Genomic DNA, 23,886 nt, shown 5'->3' on the forward strand with positions numbered 1-23,886 from the left:
ACTCTACCCAATTTGCAAGGACCACCACATGAAATATTTCCAGCCTCGAAGCAACTATTGCTGCATAGATATTAATTGCAAAGATACATATTGCAAGCAACTTGTGACCAATCAAACACTTGCAGATTATTTAATACAAAGCACTCGTCACATATTCTAAATATACTACTTACAAGATGGTAGACAGAAAAGGAGTCTCTTCCTAATCTTACCCAAGTTTTGAAGGATCTTTTAGGCCACAACCCACTTCATCACTGGCCAAACTCAGTTGCCACAAAGTGGGAAGACGTCTCCTTTGAGGAAGTGGACGCCTCCTCCTCCTCCTCCTCTTTATCCCCCGTCACGTTTAAGACCCCCGTGAGGCATCGTCATCATTAACAACACTATGCGATCTCCACTTGGCTTCTCCAACCGCATGATGTTTACGGCCATCGCTACCGAGTCCACCCTCGGTGCTACTGTGTGTGTGTGTGTGCATCTTTAAGTCTTCGTGCCTTGAGGTGGAGATGCTTTGTGTTGGGAGACCAGAGAGAGAGAGAGAGAGAGAGAGAGAAAGAGAGAGAGAGGTAGAGGTTTAAGGTTGCACCACGGGGTGGTGTTGGAAACGTGGAGCAAACATGGAGACTTCTTTTGTGGTGGTGATGGCGATAGATCATGCAGCAACGACTGACTTTGATTTGATTAGTAGCTAAAAAGATTGGTTTTGGTGGCACGCGTAGCACCGCTTCGTTGTGGCTGTTGTTGTTGTCGTCGTCTTTGGAGATAATGTGGCAATTGCATAGTGTCCACCCGCTGACTTATTGCCTTTTTAACATAATGAATTTTTTCTTTCATCATCATAATTAAAAAAAAAAAACCAAATATCCTTAGAAAAATTCAAACATTTTTTTATTATAAGTAGAAAGGTTGAGGAAATTTTTATCTTTCTAAGTTCAAACAATTTAGTTATTGAATTGAATAGGTGGATGAATATATATATTTTAATTTTTTTATTTGACTAACCGATCTGATCAGAATTTTATAACTATGCAAATAGAGATAATAACATATGCTAGTTATGATACGGAGTCCAGAGATACTCAAACTTTTCTATTAGTGAATGAATGCTTATGTCGGATTGAAATGTTTCGAATAAATATTCAGGATCATGTAATATCTATGTTTTATTGAAAAATATTTAAAATAAACAATAATATTCTTTCGAAAGATAGTAATATTACAAGGCAAATTCTTGCTTTTCAGTTTAAATCCTCCATCTTTTTCAGGTTAGGTTTTCTTCTCATTTAGGAGTACTTTAGAAGAAAGGGAGCATCACCACCTTGTCAGGACTTTGAAGGAGCGAAACCAGCTGTGGACATCCCCAACAAGAATGCAAAGACCTTGCTTGTCAAGAGAAAACCACTCTCTCTCTCTCTCTCTCTCTCTCTCTCTCTCTCAGACACATTAAGCCTCTTTGTCAAGGAAAAAATCTGCGACACCCCCAATCACTCCTATGATTGATAAAAAAAGCCTATGAACAAGAAGTGATTCCAAGGGACAGACATTTTTAACTATGGGTTATAATTTTTTAGTTTCATAGAAGATAATAAGATAAAAAGAATAGAGAATATATATATTTATTTATAATTTTTTAATGAAATATTCCTCTAGATTAAGGGCTTGAATCCATGATGAATAAATATATTTGAATGATGTACTAAGAATTTGAATTCTTATTAGATATATTTGCATAGTGTATTTTTCATCTTACTGAGGTTGATAAGTATCTTTAGATTTTGGAAGCAAGTGACAAAAATCATATTATGAAAAAGACTCCTTACCAACAACAACAAAAAGAAAAATCTAAAACTTAAGATTTATTTATTCTATTAAACATCTCATATATTTTTAAGTTTTACTAAGAAAATAAGGTGAAAAGATATTTTGGGCATCTCTGGTTTTTTCTCTAGTTGGTTCACTGATAATTGTAAAAGAAACAAAAAATTTAAGATCTACATGAGAGGACATGCAACAGGAGTCAACTTTAACTCAATATATTTTTAATTAATTTTATTTGATAGATAATTAATTTTATATAATTTTTATTTTCAGAAAAAAAAAAAAAAACAAAAACAAAAGAGAGAGAGAGAGAGAAGACAGAGTACTAAAACCACAATCTTGTAGTACAAAGCCACAATATCAAAACAGAGTGGGGCAAAATTCCCCCTGCATCAATGCCATGGCAGAACAACAAAACACAATACAAGCACTGTACTCAACGAAGAAGACCAACACATTTCAGTCACCCCACAACTACAGCAAGACGGCATGCACAGCACAGCACAGCACAGCCTCTCGAGGTTTCCTCAAGCTTGACCGCCTTCAGTTGTGCTTCATCCCCATCTTCTTCACCTCGACCTTGAGAGATTTCAGGTACTTCACGGCTTCGTCAAGCACAGCAGGTGTGTCCATGCCGTCGCCGCCGGGCACGATTCCCTTCAGCGTCTTTACCATCTTCTTCATCTTCTCCTTTTTGGACGGCGACCTCCCCGTGCTGACCACCTCATCTTCCTCACCTTCTTCGGAACTCAGCAATGCGTCGATGTCCTCCGCCTCCTCCTCGTCGTTGCCGTACCCGCTCTTGCCGGCCTCGTGGGCGTTAGCTCCGTAGGCATCGAAGCTGGGCGAGCCAAGCTTGTGGGCCAGCCAAGGGTGGAACATGACCCGGCTCTGCTGATGTGTCTGGTCGAAGATGACCATGTTCTTGGGGCACGTCTCCGACGGCTGGAACTGGATGTTGTTGAGCGGCCCAGGGAATCCATGGGGCTCGTGCCCTGCAACAGGCGCACCTGCAGTGGAGTCATATGCATCCTCCGAAGGAGCCTTCTTTCCACCAAAGTATCTCGTGTTCCTCTTCATACTCCACTGCCGTCGTCGTCGATCGTGGGTGGTGGTGGTGTTCACTGATGAGTTAGGAATTTGACAGACGAAGAAGAAGAAGAAGAAGAAGAAAGCAGCAGTCTCCACCTACGTTACGGGCTTAAGCAGCTGACGGAAGTACTCAGCCTACAAAGGAAACGATTACAAGAGTATTTGATTCATCTGCTCCAATTCTATCCCTGACTGGGAGTTTTGTTGCAGAGAGAATGAAACATAAGATGATGACGACGATGTACCTGACAAACTTGCAACAATTGGCAATAAGCAATGATCCTGACATGCATTATGGTCTCTCCAACCTTCTCCACTGTTCGATGCCTCTTCAGATCGATCTCAATGTGCATTCTCAGCAATCAGAGATCTCCTCTCTCACCAATCTCAAACAGCCTGACTCACTCACCTGCAACCATGTGTTTCGAGTCAAGTCTCTGAGATCTGGACGGCAACAGAGAGGTAGACAGAGAACTTTACAGGATGACGCGAAAGAAGACGACCAAGCGAACGCACTTCCCGTGGCAATTCGCAGCCGGCGACACCCACGGCATGTTGCTTCCTGTGACCCTGCATATCAAATTCAGCTGCACTCCATAACGAAACCACTGAGCTCGCAAGGACAGAGAGAGAGAGAGAGAGAGAGAGAGGAGGGTATGTGTATCTGTGAAGCCCAGTCGCTCTCCTACCGATCTATATATGTATCTCGGTCTTCCTTCTTCGGATGCAGCTAATGATGGGAACCTCCGAAGCCGAGATATATTTCCGGCACTTCCATTAAAACCGATGCAGGGCAATTAATGCGGCGTGGGGAGGGAGATGGGAAGGAGGCAGGCAAACGGGATGGATACGTGTGTGCGCGCACGCGGCCGCCCCCGCCCGCTTCTTCCCCCTTCATTGCGCGTGATGCTCCTCCATCCAACGCACGAAAAGTCGTCGCCTTTTCTCGCCCCATCGCTTCCACGACTACCGTCGGATCGTTGGGGAGAAGCACACAGGTCGGGGAGGGATTGGAAAGCGGCCGTCGGATGGAGCGTGACGGCGGATTGGCCCTCATCATGGGGTGGTGGCGTCGGGGAGCAGGAAAAGGCCACCATCATTTGGTCTGGGTGATGCTGCCGCCGCTGTTGCTGCTGCCATCATCGTGTGGTCTGGGTTTTGGGTGGGATTCAAGGGGGGGTGGGGAAGGGTTCCATGGTGTGTGGGGTTGATGGTGGGGATGAGGGGATCGAGGGACAGCGGGGATGCCCGAGCACGCGTGGGGGCAGCTGCGTTCGCAGGTAAGTAGACCAGCTCATTTCCTTGCCATGATCTCCTTCTTCTCCCCTCCCCTTCATGATGACAGAGGGATCCCTTTCGTTATGGGTTTTGTGTTTCTTTTGGCGTCCCCAAAACTTTCACCCCACAGGCCTACTCATCCTGACGTGGGGCCCACAGTGAGGTTCGCATGATCTCACCTCACCTCACCCGGAAGCTTGTGCGGATGGTGACGCTCGCATGACCTCGCCTCACCTGTGGGACCCTCGTGTCGAGACGTCACGCAGCAGGAGGGGTAGCAGTATGGGGTGCGTGTCTCTGGTGCGCGTAGCGGAACATCTTTTCTAGCTTAAATGGGCTGGCATGTTTGTGGCCCACGAAGAGCTCGATAGAGCCCAATTTCCCACACATGAAGAGAGAAAAGATACATATTTCTCACTCACACACACACACACTACATCTATATATATATATATATATTAAAATTTTTACTAAGTAAGCTAATTGATGTATTAAAAACTTTATTGAATAAGATTTCATAACATTAATCTAATGTGAGTCAAATACATAATCATCAAATTAATGTGTTAGATCTAAAATTTTATATATTGGGATTTCATATCTTTAACTTAGGAATAATTGAGTTTGGCACGTCATCACTAGATTAATATTTTAGGTATAGAATTATAAAATAGGGTTTCAGACCATTAATCTAAAGTAATGAAGTTTATACACCAATACCATACTAATAATTTATGTGTGAAAATTTGTAGAGTAATATTTCAATTCCTCAATATAAACTAAGTGAATCAGGTATATGTTCCTTCAAAAATATATATGTTAATTGTATATATTCGTCGAAAACTAATAATTTTTGTCCTTGCCCCTCTAAATTATAAATTTAAGTTTAATATATGATATGAATTAATTATAGAACTACTAATTTGCCTTTAATGATTGTATAGTCTCCTTGAAGATAGCTATTGTGAGTGTGTTGGATTCATTGGCTCAAAGGAATACTAGATCTTCAAGGGCATGTGTTGTATGTTTAAAGTAGTGTTCGACAACCTATTGTCCACATACATGGAATGGAGTTAGTGAGCAAGCAAGAATAATGATAAGGCTGCTCTAATCACATGCATGCTATGGAGAGTTTCTCATTGTTAATAATGATATCTCAGTGTGAGATATGTAAGTCTAACAGTATGTATCTCATCTCATTGTTACTATGGTTAATTTTTCAATAAATTTCTCTCTTTCATTCTTTCAATGTACTTTAGATATGTTTTCTAGAGTTTGTCATTTACTATCCTATTTCCATCTTGCATTTCTTAGATATTTCATTCGTTAGATACAGTTTCTAGAGTTTTGTCATTCTTTCCATTTCCATCTTGCATCAATAGGTTATGTGAAGATTAATGATCTTGTATGTATATTAATTTTCCTTGGTTTACTTGATATGTAATACATCTTCCATACTTGTGCTATATTTCCTATTATTTGCTATAATATTATTGTCCTACATTTTCACTTGTAACACATTAGATAATGTTGGTGGTGACTAAGCTAGTTGGTCATGATTCATGATATATAGATAAATATGGTCTCATTCTCTATTCAATACTTGATATATATGTTGTCAAATGTATTTGTGATAATTCCTTTTCATATTTCATTCCTATATTTTAAATAATAAAATAAAAATCCCCATCAGAATCCACCACTGAAAGTGGATATGTTCAATGTCACTTGTATGAGGAGAACAATAATATTGGAAGATTGTGACTTGCAAGAATCTTGGTGGTGTCAACTATCATGTTGCCAAGTTGATAGTAGTTATTTCTTTTGTTGTCTCAATTTTAGTTAGAGATTCAACTTTTGGATGTGGAATTCTAACAATATTAAAATGTCAATTTTATTTAGGTTTTTGCTATGATTATAGAGAGGTGTGTGAAAAATTTCTGAATTTTTCATTAATAATTTTAATGCAAATTTTGTCTTATGGGATAATTGACTTGTTAAGTTCATTGAGCTTGACCCAAAATACTTCGATTTATAGTAGTTTATGATATGATATTTTATATTTTATACTCAAATAATTATTTTCTTTCTTCTATTTTGCACTCAAATGAGTAGTGTTATAAAAATGGTTAGCTTAATAGTGTCACTTGTCACACTTAAAATATTAGTATGTTGATGATATATGGAGTGTGTTATACATCAATACGTAAATTTATAATTAAAATATTAGTATAATAAATTTACTTTTGTTACATATGAATAATAAAGTATAGCTTAATCTCGAGCTCGAATATTATCTTCACTATTTATCTTTTATAAAAATAAAAATAATTAATTTATTTGATAAAGACCTTATTGAGATAGACCCATCGAACCGAGTATTTCAGTATCTTTTGTCAGGAAGAAATCAAAAAATTAATTTGATGATATATCCGACTCACTATTTTATAAATCTTTCAGGTATTAGTTAATTAAAATAGTAACAAAAATTGTTCTTATTTTATAAATTATATAATTAAATAATATTATTTGTTGATTTATCTGACTCACTGTTTTATACATTTTCAAGGCATTAGTTAATTTAATTAGTAAATATTTTGTTTGAAGATTTTTTTCAGATCATTCTAAATAAAAATTAAAATAAAACAAACAACGAGAAAGTTTGTTGTAACGGCCGTACGACTCCTTTGCCGTCTCCGCAGTCGCCGACGGTTCCCTCGAGCTGTGGGAGGCCTCGCTGCCGTCTTCCGCGAACCCGGTCTGCTCCTTACGAGAGCACTCACGCAAGGCCCACGAGGTGGACTGGAATCCCGTCCGCCGCGACTCCTTCCTCTCCGCCTCTTGGGATGACTCCCTCATGTTCCGGGCTCTCTTCCGTGAGCTCTCCTACTGCGGTCTACGCCGGTGCACGAAGCCGCCGCCACGTCGATGTCTTCGCTTCCGCCTCTAACGACCTCGCCTGCCTCCACCCTCCTCCTCCTTGCTCGCGACCGCGGGACTCTCCCATGCGATTGGAACAAGTACTCCGAGTACTGCCCTAATCGTGAGGTACGATTCCCGGTCGGAATCGACACGAGTGTGCTGGTCGACGAACGAGTTTGTTTATGCCTGGCCACACGGACCGACCCCAGAGCGATGCCTTGGGCTGTCTTCTTGATTCCCATTTCTTGTGAGAGAGAAGCTGTGGAATGATGGTTTGCTTATGTAGGTTTGTTGCTGATTTGTGAAGCTTAATAGAAGATAATAAAAGGGATGAAGACGAGGCCATCACCAACCACATTAGGTATGCAAATCTTTGTCTTTACACTAGAGAAGAACAACTGGGCATAATTTTAATGTGATAGATTGTCTCTTCTCCTAGAAATTCAGATTATGTTATGTATTTTATTATTGAGTCTTTATTCTATGGTGCTGCTGATTTTTAGAAGCTATGACGTTAGGGATTTCGGTAAATTATTGAGAAGCTTGGTCTCTAGACTCTACATGGTAGTCTTTATTAGATTCTCAAACATCCAAAAAAAATATGCTTGTAATGATCTTCAGGTGTGTGTTCCATCTGCTCTTTTCATTCACTTATCATTTTCCTATAACTCATTATGTTAAGCGATTTAAACATGTCGAAAAATGTGTTACAGTAACTTAGGTATCTTCTCTTCTTTTAGCCACTACGAAGTAAGGTTCTTAATCTCATATGGTACTGGTGTACTGAGCTTTGCTCGGTACGGTATGGTATGGTATAGTATGGCATACTGAGTGGTACCGGCGTACTGAGCTTTGCTCGGGACGGTATGGTATGGTATGGCGTACTGAGCGGTACGCCTAAAATAGGTATAAAACCCTCCTAAAATACTTAAAAAATAAAAAAAAGTTAGGATAGAGTTTTTAAGTTAGAAATAAATATACATTTAGTATAGTTTTAGCAAAACTAATGTAAATTAGGTAAGAATAGTGTCACATATTTTTTCAAGCTTTGAGTGGCCTTGTGTAAGGTTCGTAATTTTGGTCCTCCTTTCGTTAATATTGAATTAACTACAGAAAAATTATTTGAATTGTTAGATTATTTTGTATACAACTTAAACTTTAAGATTCAAATGAATTAAGTAATCACATATGTAGATATACATGATTCTATTACCAAAACGAACGATGGACCTCCACAGGTAGTGGATTGAGGTCCTCGATCCTATGTATCTATATATCTATATGATATGTTTGTCGGACCCAATCCTAAAGTTGATTCCACGACATAGTGTATTGATACACCGTATCCCATTGGTGCATCAATGTGGTGATGGTCGTAGGTTGATCGTCATGAATCACATATGTCCGAGGCGACTCCTAAGGCTTGTATTTGTCGTACATATACTGATGCTCTAGTGATGCACGAATACCAACTGTGAGATCCGAGTCAATTTCATCATCGTAACCCTCATTCTCGTCATAAACTAGTACCTGTGTAGCCATACAGTATATTCTTCCTCAGCTCGTCTTCTTTTTTATTGTATCTTCTCTTACTTGTTGTAACTTGTTTTGAAATGATTTACGGATCTCCGTCGGAACCTTCTTGCATTTTGCAACATTGGGATACTCGTCGGCCAAATGCATCTTCACCCGAGTGATTCCTTCACTCTTGCCAACGGTCAAAATCGGTCAGTACCGGTCGGTTCAAGTTGGTAACGATCAACATTTTGACTATGATTGCTTGGTACAACCCCGTATCGCCCGATATGGGGCTAAATGCCTGATGCCGCCCGGTAGCGGGTAGTTTGTGTGCCGGTCTGCTGGCGGACCGGTACGTACCGTCCATACTGGGCGGTACAGTATGGTATTGCAAACCCTGCTACAAAGAATTTTGTATCTCCATCTCAGCTATCTTGAGTTGCAGTTACTACAATGTCATTTCTTTGTAGGTCTGGCCATTTCATTAGCAACATAGTACCAATGGAACAATCCAGATTTACTATAAACATCAGCATAATTTGGAATATTCCATAGTTTCATGCCCATTCATGCTAAATAAATTTCACTATAGTGAAATTTCTGTGCAGCTTTTAGGATAACCTAAGAATGCGAATGCAAGTTGAACCTGACCCATTCTGAACCTACCTGGCCCATTCTGTAAAACCAAAAGAGAGGCAAATGGAGGAGACATATTTTCGGTATAGGAGAAGAGTAACTTCTTGTCTCTTCTTCATTCGCATTACCTTCTCTTCTTTTCTTCTTCGTTTTCCCCCTTTTTTTCTCATCTTTGTTTCTTCTCCTTTCTTTCTTCTTTTTCCTCTTTTTTTTTTTTTCTCTTCAACCCATTTCTCCTGCCGCCTTAGGTTTACTTCCTTGATTTTATATTGAAAGGCCCCAAGATAATTTCTCCTCCTTTCGATGGAGATTTTCTTGTGTCTTTAATCTCCATTTCTTGTAGGACAAGATCTGAGATAGTGCGTGGGGTTTTAGTGTTGAGAGAATGAGTTTCTTGAATAATAACATAGTTTAGGATATTGGCATACAAGAAATGGTGATTAAAAACAAATCTTTATAAGAAGAAATTTCCTTGGGACTTTTTAGGAGCTATGTTTTAAGAAATGAGGAGAAAGGAGAAGCAAGAAAGGACAAAGGATAAGAAATGAAAAGAGGGAAGAAGGAAAAAGGAGTATGTGCGTTCGTTGGAAAGAAGAAAAAAATAAGAGTGGGGCATCACCTTTCACACCATCCCTTTACATCAAAATGTGTCCCCTCTATGGGCCTCTTTTTACAAAATTCTTGGGTCGGTTCCAAAATTGGTCGAGTTGGACTGACCCTCATCAAAATTCTAAAATCTAAATAGGTTAATCACATTCTTATAATGCGAGTCAAGTCATATCACTTGCATGACTTTTAATGATAGATCAACTTGTTCTCACATAACTTCATCTGAAGGTCATATGTAGTCCTGGTATTTTGCTATCAAAATTTATATGGTTGTTTTCAGTTCAGTGCAACTTACAAACTCTTTAGTTTGGTTTATGAGTCTATTCTAGAGTGGTACCTTTTTAGCCACTTCCCCTACTTTTGTTTTGCATGAACTTCATATTCTTCATGTAATAAATATAAGAAATCATCTCCAAATACTATATAGGCCTAAGCCTTAATCTTGCCTCTTAAACACTAATTAGGAGCACATTTATGACTCAGTGAACATGATTGGACTATCTAATTTGCTCATCACCACCTTGGCCTTCATTTAGTATGTTTTTGTACTTCTATTGCTAGCATTTTAACTCTTTCACCTTTATCACCTCATGAGCAGGGTGTCAATGAGTCTTCTCAGGTCAAGTTTACATCAAGTTGACAGAGATGCACATCACAGAGACCACCAACTCAAACACAAGTATTTTAATAATATGTTGAAACTGTAGATCTGAACTTGACCTTTTGATTCTTGGGAGATACAATACAAACCCATTGAGCCTAATTAAAGAATAACTAGATAGCTCACAAATTACTTCTTAATTTAATTTGGGCCTCTCAACCAAGGATTAATATCAAATGCCATGTCCATGATGGTCACTCATCAGGATGGTATTGTTACAAACTTGAAGGTACCATGTTGTACTCATTTGGGCACATCCTAGGTAGTGAAGTGTTTGCATCCTCATGCATGCCAAGGGCCCAGGACACATGTATTTATGTATTGTGCCTGTATTTCAATTGTATGATGGCTGCTGGACACTAAATCTGGCACACTGACTAATAATCTTACCAAGGTTCTAAAAAATAAGCAAAGATTTAAAGGCTTGAAGTTGAGGTATCAGTTGTATCTTTTAGTATCATAACACCTTGGAAATTATTCGCCAATTTCCATTGTTCATTTATAATTTTTCACAATTAAGAAAGATGTTTTTTTCTTTTGGAATTAAATTATAATAGGAACAGCCTCTTGCAGAGAAGAGCTTTTTTTTTTAATTCTACAGTGTCCATATTTAATGGGAACCTATGATAACTTGAATTTTCCTATGACTGTCGAGTAATTCTGCGTATGTGAATATACCTTGGCCTCTTCCATGCACTCTTATCTGTTTCTTACTGACCCAGTTACAGAGTTGAATCATGGAAGGTCCTTTGTTGAGCTACATGAGGAGAGATCCATTTTTGTGGTATGTTGGCCCTTTATGGAGTTACATGAAGAAAGATCCATGGTTGCGGTCATATACCCTGTTTTCGGATAACATTGTAAATTCTTGTTTTTCCTTGGTTAATAGCAAATCCATGGAAGTATTGTATATGTATGATGTTGTAGTTAGGAATGCTTACTGGTTTAACTATTTCGAGGTTTTGTCAATTTATAATGACCCATCTGAATCCTTTGGTTTATATGTTCTCTAAATTTTTTTGCAGCAATTAGATTTGTGATGCTATATGGAAGTTTCAGTTGATTCTCATCACCATTTGGTTCAGTATTTGCATATGGAATACCATATTAGTTATTCAGAACTTCCTCTGTCCAATCCAGAATAGCATGATCCTCAGTCATCCACTGCTCCATTAATTTCATTCATAATTTCGATGTTGGTTTAGGCATTTTGTAATATTTTCTGTTTTGTGTGATAATTAGACAATTAGTTCCGTTTTGTTGCTCGCCAAATAATCAGCTGTATTAAACAATTTCAAGGGTTGACATATTCACCAGATTTAGATCATTTTGTTATTTTCTTTTGACTTAAAGTGATTATTTTTAATGATGTTATATATTGAGATTGAATCGTGGAAAGGAATGTTGTCACTTGATGTCCAAATTCTTGTTGTCATATACAGTGTCATTTCTTATAACTCATTATCCATGTACTTGGTCATCTACAATATTCTTAACTATTTTCTACTGTGTCACAGATGATCATCGCATACCCGCAACATTGTCGTTAACGAACTGTTCATCACTTATGTTTTCTTGTGCAGTTGTTTGGCATTGTGTTTTGCCTTATTTTTATATGTTTTTCCTTAGCTTTTGTAAGCCTACACAGTGCACAAGGCTGCACAGCAACCGCTCACCGAACAAGGCAAAACTGAGCCAAAACTACCTAATCTCTCAAGCCTACGGTATAGTGCAAAACATCACTCATCCCAGCCCTTTGGGACCCCCTTTGTGACACAAGGCTAGATGGGGCTTTGGGGTAATGTTGGGTCTTGTTTGGATTCACAAACTTGTACTCAAAATATGCATATGCTTGCCTAACACTCCAACGCCAGTTTAATGATCGTTGTGGTCTTGCAACCGTCTTTTTTCCTTCCAAAGTCCTTGTTTTCTGTCTGTACTCGAACTATATGCTAAATTGCTTGAGTACTGTATTTCTGAGCGAGACGTCGAGACTCACCTGTCGCCCATCTTTGAAACTAACCGACCTTTTCTTGTTTGATAGATCCTTTTGGGACTTGTGCGAGGTTGTACTTAAGTTGTCCCTTTGCGGGCGACCATTGCAAGTGTGTCTCACAACCGTTCTTAACTATTTTCTACTATGGTTAGGAATTTCTTTCTGTAGCTATAAGAAAATTATCAATCTAATGCCACTTAAAAGTCATTTTTGCTTTATGTTGAATTTGGGCAGCAGATTATTGTATCTTTTATTACTTGATTGACAAATCAGTGAAAGCTATTATTTGGTCTTAAGTTTTGGCATGTTTTCTTTCATAATGAATATTGTATCATTTGGCGACATAGTAGGTTGCAACATGTGCTTTTTAATGTTGGATTAGTTTATGCATCTGAGCTGTCTTCTTTATAAACATCGTCCATCACCTATAGCTCGAGTAGTACCTTTATTATCATGATTGACGTATGTACTAGATTCTCCCTTTTTTTCTGTAATGAGGCCTATGGAATAACTGTGAAATAGTTAAACCTACCTAAATGATGTTTCTCCTTTCACCTCATGACTATGTTTACAATTGAAACATTTGAAACATTTGCAATGAGTTACTTTGTGTTTAGATCCATGGTTGTAACCGTAAAAGAAAAGTCATTTGATGCTGTCTATGCTGAAGGCAGTCATATATGTCCATGTTCTTCCATTTGCTTTCTTGCTTTTTTGTGCATCAACAAGAAAAATCTTTGCAACATTAACATGTGAAACTTCTTCCTGGTATTTTACAGCAGAACTGGTCATCTTGCGTTTAGCCAAAACATACCCAACAACTGGTCTGGATCATACTGCTATAACTCATCTTGGTTAGAGTGTTAATAGCTGATGCTGAAGAGATTGACACACTCCCATTACATTACTTCTGCTTCATGCCTTGGATAACTGAGGTATTTCGCTATTTGAAGCACTCTATAAAGGATCCGAGAGGCATCATCTTACTAGAGGGCTTAGAATCATCTGTGAGAAAAGCATTTGAACTTTCAAACGTATCTCAATGTATCTAGGTTCCTCCAAAATACCCAAGTTCTAGAGACCTCAATTATTTACATAATGATTTGGTACTTAGTAGACACCATGATCTATTGTTATATCCTTGCAGTCATATTCTTTAATGCAATATCGATTCTGCTGATTAATCATATTATGTCATGATGTGCCTTATTTGTTCAGTGATAAGTTCGACTCCAAAAGTATGTTTTAGATGCCTCTGCAGCAAGCAAAATTAAGAATGTTAAACAACCACATCTTTGGAAGAATCTTTTCATATTTTGTAAATGCTCTGACAGCAAGTAATTTGTTTTTCTCATGAAATTTTTTCTATGGTGCAGAAACTTGCTAGAGACCTGCACTTATTTCTGCCACCTGGTCCCAACACTATGGTCCAACTGTTTCCATCTTGCTAAAAAGGTTCATTCCCATCATAAAGATAAACTTATCTGAGTTTGCTGCAGTGCACACATGCTTCAGACACACTATTTATACTGAATTATCTCTTCGAACCTAAAATAAGTTTATCAGCTTATGATGCATAGATTTCTAAGTCGACGGAATCATTTGATCCATGTTCCCCGACAAGCCCAACCCAATTTGATATAATAATGACGTGGAGTGTTATACCAGAGCAAGTGCTGCTACTAATATTATTCTACAGCTATCTTATTTGTGCAGCTTCTAACGGGACATGAACTTCCACTTTCCTTTGTGCTGCTGCTGCTGCTGAACAAATCCAAGTTGCATGGTTAAACTGATGTGTGGCTGCCAGATAAATAATCTCCATGATACCAACTCATACTTTTGTTTCTCCTATTGACATCATTGGATTGATCATTGTGGCTGTCATTGTTGCAGGACTCCGTGCCCGACTGGAAAGCACGAAGGTCACAGGACAAGTTTCATTGCTGTCCTTTTCTCAAGGTACTGCCATGAATTTCTTTGGTGATAAGAAAGAGAACAGTAGATGGGGCACTCTATCATGCTGCGGACGAGTACATGATGGACCGATCAAAGTAAATGCCAAGGGAGGGGAGACGTGGTGCCGTTCAAGTCTCAGTGAAAAGGACTGACTTGGCCTTTCCATCTAGGACTCTAATCGCCCCCACCCTCCTCTTCATGTGGTGGAAGGTACGTTTTCTTAGGAGAATGGAGGGGGCCATTCTTATCCAAAGCTTAAAGCTCCCCTTCCACTTTGCCAAAGTCTTGATTGAGGCCGTCCCATAGGTTGGTCACTTTGTTGCTGGCCATATGCTGTCATTCATCAAGTATATGAATAGGAACTATTTTAACACTCTTTTCCTACTTCACCAACATATTCCCAGAGGACATCCAGTGGTTACTGCATTATTGCATTGTATATCACATTAAATGAACTTTTTATAGTTTGAAATAAAATTATTTCTTTAGTTTAAAAAATATTCCTTGGGAATTTATTTTTATTTGGAGACATGCTTATTATGAGATACTATGTGGAGTCATTCTTTTGGATTTTAAGGTAAATTTGTATTAATTAGTTCTGTGTGGTCAATTAGATAATGGACTTGGTGCATTTGGGCGGGCTATTCAAAATCCTATTGGCTATCTCTTGGGCTTGTCATTGTGGACAAATGTTTTGCGTTTGTTTTCTTGATAGCTTATTAATTCTTTTGTTTAGTGATTTGTTTCCTATATCAATCCTAAAAACATGGATCAATTTCATGAACAATCCATTTCCGTGGTTCACTTATGGCATAATCATAATCATAATTCACTTATGGGTAACAAAATCCTTTAATTATCCCATCACAAAATATATATCAATAAAGAAAATTATATATGTCATTATGAAATTTTAGGAAATCAGCAATAAAATATACACAGTTAATGCATTTATGTAGTCGGACACTCCTTTTTTACATCTAAAATTTATTTTTTCATCACTTGAAAATAAATTATAAATATTCTTGAGCTGGTGTTATACAAATCTTAAAGAATTTTTTTTTCTCGTCCTCTTTAGATTTATCATGAAATTTCCTAAAGGAAGAGTGTTATTCTTACATCTTTTCCTCACTAAAATCACGAGATAAATTAATTAATTTTAATTTTAATTTATTATTCTAAAAAATATCTGGAATATTTTTTTAAAATCTAATATCTGAAATGCTTATTAACAAGGAGTTTTTTAATTCGCTTATTTTAAATATTAAATAAATTCGTTTTTATTTAAATATTAAAAAAATACTTTCAACCCAAACAAACCTCACGTGAGCATTTTTACCAACCCAAGGCTGAGTGAGACCAACGGGGCTCACCACCGCACTGCATGGCGAGCTGTAAAGTGAGTACCGTTCGCTGCGTCTTTGTCTGCCAACAGCGAGGGCAGGGAAGGACAGCACAGTGAGATGCGTCATTGGGACGATGACGGGCGACGAGTGATCTCCGCGCCACGTACGGGCGATCGGCTGAGACGCCGCCGAACGAGACACCGCATCTCATCTCCTGTCATCTCATGATTTCCGCCCGCTACGCTTGCACTGGACTGCACTGCACTAGTGGAAGCACCGTTGTACTGCTTCCTCCTCTTCCTCGAGATCGTCGTCCTCACAGGGATACTACTGCTTCGTGTTACAGAATTGCCCTTCCTGGAACCGTCCCACAGTTCATACATCATATCCAACAGCTCAGGATTACGAGAGAGAGAGAAAGAGAGAGAGAGAGAGAGAGACGTGGCTTCCTTGCAAAGAGGAGAGAGAGATAGGTGGCTAGAGAATCTTTGATTCCTAAAAATCCTTGAACTCTTTGATTCCTAGAGAATCTTTTATTTTTAGAGAATCTTTGATAGGAAGATAATGAGAAGTTTCCTATAAATCCTCAACAAATCTTTGATTCTGTCCGAAAATCTATATATTTGAACTCTTCTCTTTATTTTTTTATATCTCAAGAATTATGTTTTAATTTTCTTGAGACTAATTAAATATTGCGCATCACGGCATGCGTCCTTTTTCATTTTTCTCATGGTTTTCTAACAGAGTTGACGTGGTATCGTACAAGCCACTCATTTCGTGGGCCCTACTCCGAGGGTACATGAGCCGTGTAACAAGACAAGTGGGAGTGTGCATTTGTCTTTGTCGAGGCCGCGGGTTGCATAGGACAATCAAAGAGAGTGAGCAGTCCCTCTTTTGATACTCCTCCTTTAATGTTAGATGTTAAGTGTGATCTGCTCCCGCATCAAAGGAAATGTTAAATTATATATATATATATATATATATATATATATATATATATATATATATATATATATGTATAAATTATTTTTTAGTAGCTTAGTTTTTAAAATTTTATGATAATATAATTAAAATAACATAAATTATTTATCATATCAATACAGTCAAACCCTAAAATGAGATAAGGCTAGATATGATTCTCCATTAGTAAGACATTTACTTACCACATTCAACTCATTATCCACTCATATGTACCATACAAAATATCAACCATCTCATCTCAGTAGGAACTTTCATGTGACATAGGACAACAAGATATTTATGACAATCATCCGTTCATTTGTTGTATAATTAAAATGAACTTGCTTTTGAGTTATTTTGCATATGCTACGATAGTTATGACGTGCTAAACTTTAACCATCTTACAGTTGATTCCTAAAACTATGGATTTGATCATGTTGAATTTGATATATCAATGAAAAAATGGTTAAGATTTATTTTATGAAATTTAACATAATTTTATATTGACTATTAATGACGTAATACAATCTTTCTTTTTTTTTTTTTTTCCCTTATATTTGGGACTGATTGATTGATGGTGTTGATTCCTCAATTTATGGATTCAATTAAAACTATGTTGAAGTTGAAGTTGACATCTGAATCAAAGGAATAAAACTCAAGTCTTACATGTTGAAAAGTCTCTGGAAAAGGTGGTGGGTATCGATAAATCATAAAGGAGTAACAACAATATAGAAGAATAGATGAGACATTTCAAATTTTAAAAATGTATATTAAATATAATTACTTAAAATATCTCAAACTTCAAAATTTTGAGACTTTTTGGTTCCATCTCATCTCTTCTCTCAATTGTATAAGCATTTCTATAAAATGGGTAAACTCAAGATTTTGACTTCAACAAATTTTTTTATCTTGATTGAGACTCTTAAATCAAAATCATAAATAATCAAAAAGTTTAATTTAATATTTTAATATTATATCCACGCTCTTCAACTATCTAAATAAGACAAAATACATAATTTCAATTGTATTTTTATCTTTCTTTCATAATTATATCTTCATTTATTTATTATTTAGCTTCCTAAAGGAGGTTAGGCAAGACATTTTAACAATCTTATATGATGAATTATATCGATTGAACAAGAAATTTCATCTGGGTTTAATCTAAACTTTTATTCTTTTATTTATTTAATACTTTTTATTTTAATATTTTATTAATTTTGTTTACTCCCCCGACAACTCTAATATATCCGTGTCTAAGTTATAATAGCACATTTAGATCCTTGAGCCAATTCATTCATTGACTAATCCTTCATCATTTCTTCGAGCTTCTCATCAGAGAACATGTTAATTGTGCCAAAAAACGTGTTCCACGTGTGTGTGTGTGTGTGTGAGAGAGAGAGAGGGAGAGAGAGAGGGGGGTTGGTGGTGGGTAACATCAAAGGAGCTGGAATCGTGGTGTCCTCATGGAGTACAGCGAAATGTCCTTTAAGCTTCGTACGTTTGGCTTCGATACGCTACTCGCACACGTATGACGGAGGTAGCAGCAACACATACACACACACACCCCTCCGCATATGGTTGTGTTGGGGACGTCTTCGTTAATCTCTCACAGTGTCGCATCGCATGATTGGCCGTCCCATGTGCAACTCACGTGAGAATTCGACAATCTCGATAGTGATGGGAGTGAACCAATTTGATCGTTTTAATCGCTTCGCATCCCTTATGAATTAGGAGTTCTACGTGTTACGTTAACGTGTTGGTAAAGAGGAAAGAATTTGACCCCCTTTTTTTTTTTCCTTATGGAAGTAGGAAAAGATGTTTGATTTTTTTATATAGGAAAGAGTATTTTTATTTGTACCTTAATTGTTGATCTCTGATTTCTCTCTAACAGATGGGATGATTGCACATCAATTTAAACGAAAAGCTTAAGTACAAGGGTTCTTATTAAGATGAATAAAAACTTAAGTTCATTAAATTGTGAGTTAAATCTGAGAAATAATATTTGATTATTTTAATTTTTAATCATATGTGACTATTCTATTGGAAGAAGATTCTAGTTATTGATGATGCCTTATCCCTATCCTTATCCTTGAGGTAGATTCTATCGAAAATTAGATCGATGCAAATGACTAGAGTGTGACCGATGATTGGGTGACCCATCACCTTATCTTTGTAATCATCCACTTGTCCACCACTATTTTTATTTTATTATTCTTTATAAATAATAAATGATAAAAAATAGTGTTTTTGGATATGAAAATATGATCCAAGACCAGCATCTTAATAATCTATTAATATTAAATTAAATTATGATTGTTCGAGTATGGAGCCAACATACCTTAATTATTAGTATATTGGTAGTGTACTAGATCAAAATCTCATTCGATATATTTTTTTATACCTTAAGAATTTATCTAATTGTGAATACGAGACTCATTTATCAACTATATTGAAGGTTTGAAATCTCATCCAGTATATTTTATATCTTAAATATTGATCTAATGATAGTATTCTCTCATCAATAGTTAAAGATTCAAAATCTCATTCGATATATTTTTTTTATAAAAAATAATTTAGAATCAACTGATGTCTACTTTCGAATCACTCTCAAGCTAAGGTGTTAGGAAGCCAAGAATTCAAATAGTCTCTACAAAATTTATATCAGTGGCATTCTAGATAAGGTCATGTGATGTTGCTTAGTTAATAAGGGGTTTGAATGATCTAGTGAAATGATCCAAGTCAAAAAGTGAGAGAGAGCACTCTTTGGGAATGATCTAGTGAAATGATCCAAGTCAAATTTGATGCAAAGCAAATAAATTAGGATGATGTCCAGTTAACGTGTGTTATATTAAATCATCTTCATTTCTTTGGCCCCCTCTTCATGGATATTATTTCAAAGAAAGTATTACTAAAAAATGGATATTGCTATTTGCCTTTGACAAATAAAATAAAAGCAAAGCAATATGTTTAGATTTAATTGATTTGGGTTCAATTTTGGCTTGAGTTTTAATCCCCGGGGGGTACAATCACCACTGCGCTGCCAAAGTATGCGTCCGATATATACAAGATGCGAAAAGGAACAGAGATCAGATCACCGTCATGTGGATGGCTTCTCTCACCCATCCAACTCACCTGATCCCAATCCCCCCATCTCCTTCCTCCCTCCCCTATATCCATCCTTCTATTCTTCTTCACCTCTTCCTCTTAAACCTCTCCCTTTCTTCCAATTCCAATCCAACCTAATCTATTAGTAGTAGGAGTAGGAGTAGTGGCAACAAGAAGGTCCATGGCGGCCGCCACCGTCAGCGGCATCCACCTGCACGATCTGCCGGAATCAATCCTGACAAACATCTTCTTGCTGGTGAGCGACGTGCGCAGCCGCAACGCCATGGCGTTGGCCTGCCGCCGGTGGCGATCCTTGGAGCGGGCCACGCGCACCTCCCTCGATCTCCGTGGCCACGTCCGCGCCCCTTTCCTCCTCCCCACGTGCTTCCCCGCCGTCGCTCACCTCGATCTCTCCCTCCTCTCCCCCTGGGGCCACCACCCCTTCCTCCACCACCAGCAACCGCCGCAGCACTACCACCACCACCACCTCCTCTCCGAGCAGGCCGCCCTCGTCGCCGCCCGCCTCGCTCAGGCCTTCCCCTGCGTCTCCTCCCTCGCCATCTACGCCCGCGACCCGTCCGTGCTCGCCGCCCTCGCGCCGCTCTGGCCGGACCTCCGCGCCGCCCGCCTCGTCCGCTGGCACCAGCGGCCCGCCAACCTCCCCCTCGGCGGCGACCTCGCTCCGCTGCTCGCCGCCTGCCCCGGCCTCGCCGCTCTCGACCTTTCCCAGTTCTACTGCTGGACCGAGGACGTCCCCCAAGCCCTTCAGGACCACCCCACCGCCGCCTCGTCCCTCGTCCACCTCGACCTCCTCTGCCCCGCCTCGACCGAGGGCTTTGGCTCGTCCGAGCTCGCCGCCATCGCCGGCGCCTGCCCCAAGCTCACCCACCTCCTTGCCCCCTGCGTGTTCAACCCCCGGTGCATCGAGTTCGTCAGCAACCACACCCTTCTCACGCTGGCCATCGGCTGCCCTCGCCTCGCCCTCCTCCACCTCGTCGATCCCGCCACCCTCTCCTCCGCCCGCATCGACTCCGAAGCGAAGGAAGCCGCTGCGATTACCGGGCGGGGCCTCGAGGGGCTCTTCGCCGGGCTTCCGCAGCTGGAAGACCTCGCGCTCGATATATGCCACAACGTCAGAGATGCCGGGCCTTCATTGGAGGCCTTGAGCCACAAATGCCCCAAGATCAAGTCGCTCAAGCTCGGGCAGTTCCACGGCGTCTGCAAAGGCGCTTGGCTGCACCTGGACGGCGTCGCCGTCTGCGGCCGGCTGGAGTCGCTATGCATCAAGAAATCCGCGGATCTGTCGGACTCTAGCCTTGTCACCATCGCTCGCGGTTGCAGCAGGCTATCCAAGTTAGAAATCCATGGATGCAACAAGGTCACGGAAATGGGGATCAGGAAGCTCTCGAGCATGCTCCGGTTCACGCTGGTCGACATTGCCATTTCTGGCTGCCAGCTTCTCGACGCCACAGGATCGCTGCGTGCTGTAGAGCCGATCCGCGACCGCGTCGAGCGCCTTCACATCGACTGCATCTGGGCGAACCCCGAGCTGGATCAGCTACCCCAGACGCCGGAGAAGACGACTGACGACTCGGACGTCGACCAAGTGGATGAGGAAACGCCTGACGGATCAAGAAACAAGAAATGTAGGTACTCGGACGGCACTCATGACGACATCGAGAACCGCTGCTTCTGGTTTCGGACATGGACGAGGCTCCGCTGCCTCTCGCTTTGGATACCCGCAGGAGAAGTGCTAACGCCGCTGGGGGATGCGGGGCTGGAGAGCTGCCCGCAACTGGAAGACATCTGCATCAAGGTGGAGGGCGACTGCCGGATGTGCCCGAGGCCGAGGCAGAGAGTCTTCGGGTTAAGCTTTCTTGCCCGCTATCCGCGCCTTGCCAAGATGAAGCTGGACTGCGGCGAGGCGTTCGGGTACGCGCTGACGGCGCCGACGGGCCACATGGATCTGAGCTTGTGGGAGAGGTTTTACCTCCACGGAATCGGTGACCTGGGCCTTTACGAGCTCGACTACTGGCCGCCGCAGGACAAGGAGGTGAACCAGAGAAGCCTGTCGCTTCCGGCGACTGGACTGATCCAGGGCTGCCTTAGCTTGAGGAAGCTGTTCATCCATGGCACCACCCACGAGCACTTCATGCGGTTCTTTCTCGGGATGCCGGGCCTGAGGGATGTGCAGCTCAGGGAAGACTACTATCCGGCACCGGAGAATGACATGAGCACAGAGATGAGAGTCGACTCCTGCAGTCGCTTCGAGGAGACCTTGAACAGCCGTTTAATTCCTGATTGATTCTATAACAAGAATGCATCTGTTCCATTCCAGAGAGAGAGAGAGAGAGAAACATGATCGAAGGCATAAACGATGAGGCGATGTAGTGTTGAGGTTGATGAGAGGTTTGAATATATTTTGTATGTGACATATACTTTATGAGGGATCTTTGTTTAGCAACATTACAAATCTCGACATATTGGATTGATACAGTTTGATTAGCCTACACCTGAGCAAATATTGTTCCTTCTAAGGAGGATAAATATCAAACAACATAAAATAAGCATAAGTCAATATAGATACAGAAATAACATCAAATAGAATATTTATATAAAATACATGACAACGTATGAAATAATGTATCATAGCATAGGAAACCTACCAACAAACATACAAAACGATATAGTTGAATATAATAAAAATACCATATATGCATAATGAAATATTTTAATTATTGATATCATGCAATAAATGACAGTGGAAAATACTCTCTAGTTGTGGCAGAATACTCACAGTAGCTAATGGGGGCTTTACAAAGTTTAGGGATAGCACCTGATTGACAAATAAGACAAACTCAGCAAAGTGTAGTAAAATTGCAGAACACATATGTATACATTTGAATCCACTGACCAAAAAGCAACGATGTCTACTCTTGTTCTAACAATGCTTCTTCAGGATTTTAGTTGAACATCTGTTAGGATATGAATTGACTCATTAATGGTGCCCTATATGTCCTCTTGAAATATTCAAATGGAATATGAATTTTTTGCTTGTTATTTGCCAGAACAGCTCTATATAGATTTACAGTCTCAAAATATTGTATTCCATGTTTCCTGGTAAAATTGTTCATATAGAGCTACCTAATAAAAGTTATTGTAGCTGCATTTATCCTTAATTCCATTATCTCACAATTGTATATTGTTTTGGCTTTCTCCTACTATTGTCGCTAGAATTGGTATTCCTTTTATTTTAATTTGTTGCAAGACTCCAATACTCTTAGAAGTTTGACTTTATTTTCTTAGAGTTTATACATACATGTCTTCAACATTAGCAAAATAAATATCATAAACTAAATTAAATACTTAAAGGAGTATTGAACATTTTTACTACCCTATTCTAATCTGGAAACATCCTTAAAACTCCCCTCTGTTATGCATGCATGTCCTCACTATTAAAAATATATTCAACTTAGTGCTTGTTTATTCAAGATCAATGTATAATCACCATCCTTTGTGCATGCCATCAAACTTTCATCAACTCGTAGCAAATCCAATAGTTTTTATGGTTAATTGGTGGAACCAATGCTGTGAAAACCGAGGAATGGAGATTAGAGTATAACTTATCATGCCATAAATTTATTTACAATTTGTTCCTCTTCTAATATATTGTTGGACCAGCTGTTGAAATTGGGCAATTGTGATGCCATATGGGACACCTTCATGGGCTGTCCAAATGATAGGATCATCAAAGGCTGTCGACTACCTAACTTGGAAGGCTATCTTGGCCTACTTCTTGCCCAGTTTTGGTAGTATAGGACCAAGGTTGCAAATTAAATTATTGCTGTGAATAAATTTGTGATACCCACAGACTATTTGTTGATTAAAGTGGTCCATCTAGGACTTCCAATATCATCAAACTATCAGAGTTCAGAATCCAAATTGAATATAGTGAAATCTTGGACTGATTTAATAAAAAAAAAAAG

At 39.4% G+C, this 23,886-nt stretch overlaps 2 protein-coding genes and 1 long non-coding RNA gene across 10 annotated transcripts; 2 read left to right on the forward strand and 1 right to left on the reverse strand.

Annotated features, from left to right (window-relative positions):
- Window positions 1–2,126: 2,126 nt before the first annotated feature.
- Window positions 2,127–4,383, reverse strand: LOC135640033 (transcription factor bHLH144-like). Of its 3 annotated transcripts, none has more exons than XM_065154120.1 (4): window positions 3,600–4,383; window positions 3,391–3,480; window positions 3,156–3,319; window positions 2,127–3,045 (listed from the first exon to the last, which is right to left on the reverse strand). In XM_065154120.1, exon 4 carries the CDS (start codon window positions 2,896–2,898, stop codon window positions 2,362–2,364), a length of 537 nt encoding a protein of 178 aa, XP_065010192.1. In that variant the 5' UTR covers window positions 2,899–3,045; window positions 3,156–3,319; window positions 3,391–3,480; window positions 3,600–4,383; the 3' UTR covers window positions 2,127–2,361. The 3 variants fall into 3 exon arrangements, with proteins under 3 accessions (XP_065010192.1, XP_065010193.1, XP_065010194.1); XM_065154121.1 differs by having other exon boundaries at window positions 3,391–3,497; XM_065154122.1 differs by having other exon boundaries at window positions 3,156–3,497.
- Window positions 4,384–6,797: 2,414 nt separating this feature from the next.
- On the forward strand, window positions 6,798–14,887 carry LOC108951688 (uncharacterized). 6 transcript variants are annotated; one of them, XR_010497472.1, is made up of 5 exons: window positions 6,798–7,471; window positions 11,257–13,465; window positions 13,907–13,985; window positions 14,230–14,327; window positions 14,427–14,887. It is a non-coding gene; the product is annotated as an uncharacterized LOC108951688 (long non-coding RNA). The 6 variants fall into 6 exon arrangements; XR_010497471.1 differs by having other exon boundaries at window positions 13,907–14,327; XR_010497470.1 differs by having other exon boundaries at window positions 14,230–14,887.
- Window positions 14,888–19,932: 5,045 nt separating this feature from the next.
- Window positions 19,933–22,396, forward strand: LOC103971029 (F-box/LRR-repeat MAX2 homolog). The gene has a single exon (XM_009384960.3). It carries the CDS (start codon window positions 20,082–20,084, stop codon window positions 22,203–22,205), a length of 2,124 nt encoding a protein of 707 aa, XP_009383235.2. The 5' UTR covers window positions 19,933–20,081; the 3' UTR covers window positions 22,206–22,396.
- The last annotated feature ends 1,490 nt before the right edge of the window (window positions 22,397–23,886 follow it).

The sequence above is a fragment of the Musa acuminata genome, chromosome BXJ3-6, assembly GCF_036884655.1.
Source record: "Musa acuminata AAA Group cultivar baxijiao chromosome BXJ3-6, Cavendish_Baxijiao_AAA, whole genome shotgun sequence".
NCBI classification, from domain to species: Eukaryota; Viridiplantae; Streptophyta; class Magnoliopsida; order Zingiberales; family Musaceae; genus Musa; species Musa acuminata.